The sequence below is a fragment of the Oncorhynchus mykiss genome, chromosome 10 (assembly GCF_013265735.2).
Source record: "Oncorhynchus mykiss isolate Arlee chromosome 10, USDA_OmykA_1.1, whole genome shotgun sequence".
NCBI lineage: Eukaryota > Metazoa > Chordata > Actinopteri > Salmoniformes > Salmonidae > Oncorhynchus > Oncorhynchus mykiss.
The window spans coordinates 83,198,037-83,203,036 of record NC_048574.1 but is presented as its reverse complement, the minus strand read 5'-3'; the positions used below and the strand labels follow the sequence as shown (position 1 = coordinate 83,203,036).

The 5,000-nt window shown below is 54.1% G+C and overlaps 1 protein-coding gene across 2 annotated transcripts in view; it reads left to right on the top strand.

Moving 5' to 3' along the window:
• slit2 (slit homolog 2 (Drosophila)) overlaps nt 1-5,000 on the top strand; it is a 254,549-nt gene that overhangs the window by 197,238 nt on the left and 52,311 nt on the right. For both annotated transcript variants that reach the window (XM_036934274.1, XM_036934273.1), the window contains exons 19-20: nt 2,132-2,298; nt 4,834-4,966. In XM_036934274.1, coding sequence (XP_036790169.1) covers nt 2,132-2,298; nt 4,834-4,966 — 300 coding nt within the window. The remainder of the gene's footprint in view (nt 1-2,131; nt 2,299-4,833; nt 4,967-5,000) is intronic.

The window sequence follows — 5,000 nt, the reverse complement described above, 5'->3', positions numbered from 1 at the left end:
CTGTTTATGTTCTCAGGAACCAGCTGGCCAATCCCTTCGCTTGTAACTGACCTCTCCTGTTTATGTTCTCAGGAACCAGCTGGCCAATCCCTTCACCTCTAACTGACCTCTCCTGTTTATGTTCTGAGGAACCAGCTGGACAATCCCTTCACCTGTAACTGACCTCTCCTGTTTATGTTCTCAGGAACCAGCTGGCCAATCCCTTCACCTGTAACTGACCTCTCCTGTTTATGTTCTCAGGTACCTGCTGGCCATTCCCTTCACCTGTAACTGACCTCTCCTGTTTACGTTCTCAGGAACCAGCTGGCCAATCCCTTCACCTGTAACTGACCTCTCCTGTTTATGTTCTCAGGAACCAGCTGGCCAATCCCTTCACCTGTAACTGACCTCTCCTGTTTATGTTCTCAGGAACCAGCTGGCCAATTCCTTCACCTGTAACTGACCTCTCCTGTTTATGTTCTCAGGAACCAGCTGGCCAATCCCTTCACCTGTAACTGACCTCTGCTGTGTGTATTCCAGGAACCAACTGGCCAATCCCTTCGCTTGTAACTGACCTCTCCTGTTTATGTTCTCAGGAACCAGCTGGCCAATCCCTTCACCTGTAACTGACCTCTCCTGTTTATGTTCTGAGGAACCAGCTGGCCAATCCCTTCACCTGTAACTGACCTCTCCTGTTTATGTTCCAGGAACCAGCTGGCCAATCCCTTCACCTGTAACTGACCTCGCCTGTTTATATTCCAGGAACCAGCTGGCCAATCCCTTCACCTGTAATTGACCTCTCCTGTGTATATTCCAGGAACCAGCTGGCCAATCTCTTCACCTGTAACTGACCTCTCCTGTGTATATTCCAGGAACCAGCTGGCCAATCCCTTCACCTGTAACTGACCTCGCCTGTTTATATTCCAGGAACCAGCTGGCCAATCCCTTCACCTGTAACTGACCTCTCCTGTTTATGTTCTCAGGAACCAGCTGGCCAATCCCTTCACCTGTAACTGACCTCTCCTGTTTATGTTCTCAGGAACCAGCTGGCCAATCCCTTCGCTTGTAACTGACCTCTCCTGTTTATATTCCAGGAACCAGCTGGCCAATCCCTTCACCTGTAACTGACCTCTCCTGTTTATGTTCCAGGAACCAGCTGGCCAATCCCTTCACCTGTAACTGACCTCTCCTGTTTATGTTCTCAGGTACCTGCTGGCCATTCCCTTCACCTGTAACTGACCTCTCCTGTTTATGTTCTCAGGAACCTGCTGGCCAATCCCTTCACCTGTAACTGACCTCTCCTGTTTATATTCCAGGAACCAGCTGGCCAATCCCTTCGACTGTAACTGACCTCTCCTGTTTATGTTCTCAGGAACCAGCTGGCCAATCCCTTCACCTGTAACTGACCTCTCCTGTTTATGTTCTCAGCAACCAGCTGGCCAATCCCTTCACCTGTAACTGACCTCTCCTGTTTATGTTCTCAGGAACCAGCTGGCCAATCCCTTCACCTGTAACTGACCTCTCCTGTTTATGTTCTGAGGAACCAGCTGGCCAATCCCTTCACCTGTAACTGACCTCTCCTGTTTATGTTCTCAGGAACCAGCTGGCCAATCCCTTCACCTGTAACTGACCTCTCCTGTTTATATTCTCAGGAACCTGCTGGCCAATCCCTTCAACTGTAACTGACCTCTCCTGTTTATGTTCTCAGGAACCAGCTGGCCAATCCCTTCACCTGTAACTGACCTCTCCTGTTTATGTTCTCAGGAACCAGCTGGCCAATCCCTTCACCTGTAACTGACCTCTCCTGTTTATGTTCTCAGGAACCAGCTGGCCAATCCCTTCACCTGTAACTGACCTCTCCTGTTTATATTCCAGGAACCAGCTGGCCAATCCCTTCACCTGTAACTGACCTCTCCTGTTTATATTCCAGGAACCAGCTGGCCAATCCCTTCGCTTGTAACTGACCTCTCCTGTTTATGTTCCAGGAACCAGCTGGCCAATCCCTTCACCTGTAACTGACCTCTCCTGTTTATATTCCAGGAACCAGCTGGCCAATCCCTTCGACTGTAACTGACCTCTCCTGTTTATGTTCTCAGGAACCTGCTGGCCAATCCCTTCACCTGTAACTGACCTCTCCTGTTTATGTTCTCAGGAACCTGCTGGCCAATCCCTTCAACTGTAACTGCCACCTGGCATGGCTTGGTGATTGGCTGAGGAGGAAGCGTATCGTCACGGGCAACCCCCGCTGTCAGAACCCTTACTTCCTGAAAGAGATCCCTATACAGGATGTAGCCGCACAGGACTTCACCTGCGACGATGGTAAACACACACACACACACACACACAGATACACACACACACACACATCAGCCCGGTCACTAGACATTGCGTTGGATTTGGGACGTATGAAAAGGTGGTGAGTACATGGGATATATGCCTTGCTCAGCGAAAAAGCACCCAGACATCGATGGTCACATCACCACGAGGCAGGAGGGCTGAGGGCTCTGTTTAGACCACTACACCAGAGGACCACGAGGCAGGAGGGCTGAGGGCTCTGTGTAGACCACTACACCACAGGACCACGAGGCAGGAGGGCTGAGGGCTATGTTTAGACCACTACACCACATCACCACGAGGCAGGAGGGCTGAGGGCTATGTTTAGACCACTACACCACAGGACCACGAGGCAGGAGGGCTGAGGGCTCTGTTTAGACCACAGGACCATGAGGCAGGAGGACTGAGGGCTCTGTTTAGACCACAGGACCACGAGGCAGGAGGGCTGAGGGCTCTGTTTAGACCACACGACCATGAGGCAGGAGGGCTGAGGGCTCTGTTTAGACCACTATACCACAGGACCATGAGGTGGGAGGGCTGAGGGCTCTGTTTAGACCACAGGACCATGCGGCAGGAGGGCTGAGGGCTCTGTTTAGACCACAGGACCACGAGGCAGGAGGGCTGAGGGCTCTGTTTAGACCACTACACCACAGGACCACGAGGCAGGAGGGCTGAGGGCTCTGTTTAGACCACTACACCACAGGACCACGAGGCAGGAGGGCTGAGGGCTCTGTTTAGGCCAGGAATGTACTTGTGCGTTTGTACCCCAAATAGGACTTCACCTGCGACGACGGTAGCTAAGATATAAACCAGACTCAGTGTCAGAACTTAGAAGTAGTTCTCTAGAACAGTCACCATTCGTTCTCTCTCTCTCTCCTCTCTCTCCTTCCTCTCTCCCCACTCTCTCTCCTCTCTCTCTCCTCTCTCCTCTCTCTCCTCCCTCTCTCCCCACTCTCTCTCCTCTCTCCCCCCCTCTCCTTCCTCTCTCCCTCCTCTCTCCCTCCTCTCTCCATCCTCTCCCCTTCCTCTCTCCCTCCTCTCTCCTTCCTCTCTCACTCCCCTCTCTTTCCTCTTTCACTCCCCTCTCTCTCCTCTCTCCTTCCTCTCTCCTCTCTCTCCTGCCTCTCTCCCCACTCTCTCTCCTCTCTCCTTCCTCTCTCCCTCCTCTCTCCTCCCTCTCTCCTTCCTCTCTCCCTCCTCTCTCCTTCCTCTCCCCCTCCAATCTCTCTCTCTTCTCTCCTTCCTCTCTCCTTCCTCTCTCCCTCCTCTCTCCCTCCTCTCTCCTCTCTCCCTTCTCTCTCCTTCCTCTCTCCTTCCTCTCTCCCTCCTCTCTCCTCTCTCCTTCCTCTCTCCCCACTCTCTCTCCTCTCTCTCTCCACTCTCCTCTCTCTCCTCTGTCTCTCCCCCCTCTCTCTCCTCTCTCCTTCCTCTCTCCCCCCTCTCCTTCCTCTCTCCCTCCTCTCTCCCTCCTCTCTCCCTCCTCTCTCCCTCCTCTCCCCTTCCTCTCTCCCTCCTCTCTCCTTCCTCTCTCCCTCCTCTCTCCTCTCTCCTTCCTCTCTCCCTCCTCTCTCCTCTCCACTCTCTCCATCCTCTCTCCCTCCTCTCTCCCTCCTCTCTCCTCTCTCCTTCCTCTCTCCTTCCTCTCTCCATCCTCTCTCCCTCCTCTCCACTCTCTCCCTCCTCTCTCCTTCCTCTCTCCCTCCTCTCCTCTCTCTCCCTCCTCTCTCCTTCCTCTCTCCTTCCTCTCTCCCTCCTCTCTCCCTCCTCTCTCCTCTCTCCTTCCTCTCTCCCTCCTCTCTCCCTCCTCTCCACTCTCTCCCTCCTCTCTCCTTCCTCTCTCCCTCCTCTCCTCTCTCTCCCTCCTCTCTCCTTCCTCTCTCCTTCCTCTCTCCTTCCTCTCTTCCTCCTCTCCTCTCTCTCCCTCCTCTCTCCCTCCTCTCCACTCACTCCCTCCTCTCTCCTTCCTCTCTCCCTCCTCTCTCTCCCTCCTCTCTCCCTCCTCTCTCCTCTCTCCTTCCTCTCTCCCTCCTCTCTCCTCTCCACTCTCTCCCTCCTCTCTCCCTCGTCTCTCCTCTCTCCTTCCTCTCTCCTTCCTCTCTCCCTCCTCTCCACTCTCTCCCTCCTCTCTCCTTCCTCTCTCCCTCCTCTCCTCTCTCTCCCTCCTCTCTCCTTCCTCTCTCACTCCCCTTTCTCTCCTCTCTCTCCCTCCTCTCTCCCTCCTCTCCTCTCTCTCCCTCCTCTCTCCCTCCTCTCCACTCTCTCCCTCCTCTCTCCTCTCTCCTTCCTCTCTCCCTCCTCTCTCCTCTCTCCCTCCTCTCTCTCTCCTCTCTCCTCCCTCTCTCCTTCCTCTCTCCCTCCTCTCTCCCTCCTCTCTCCCTCCTCTCCACTCTCTCCCTCCTCTCTCCTTCCTCTCTCCCTCTTCTCTCCCTCCTCTCCACTCTCTCCCTCCTCTCTCCCTCCTCTCTCCTCTCTCCTTCCTCTCTCCCTCTTCTCTCCCTCCTCTCTTCTCTCTCCCTCTAGGTAATGATGAGAACAGTTGTAGTCCAGTGTTGAGGTGTCCTGCAGAATGCAGCTGTCTGGATACAGTGGTCCGCTGTAGTAACAAGGGCCTCAGCACCCTGCCTAAAGGACTGCCCAAGGACACCACAGAACTGTGAGATCTCATCTGTCTGTCTGTCTGTCTGTCT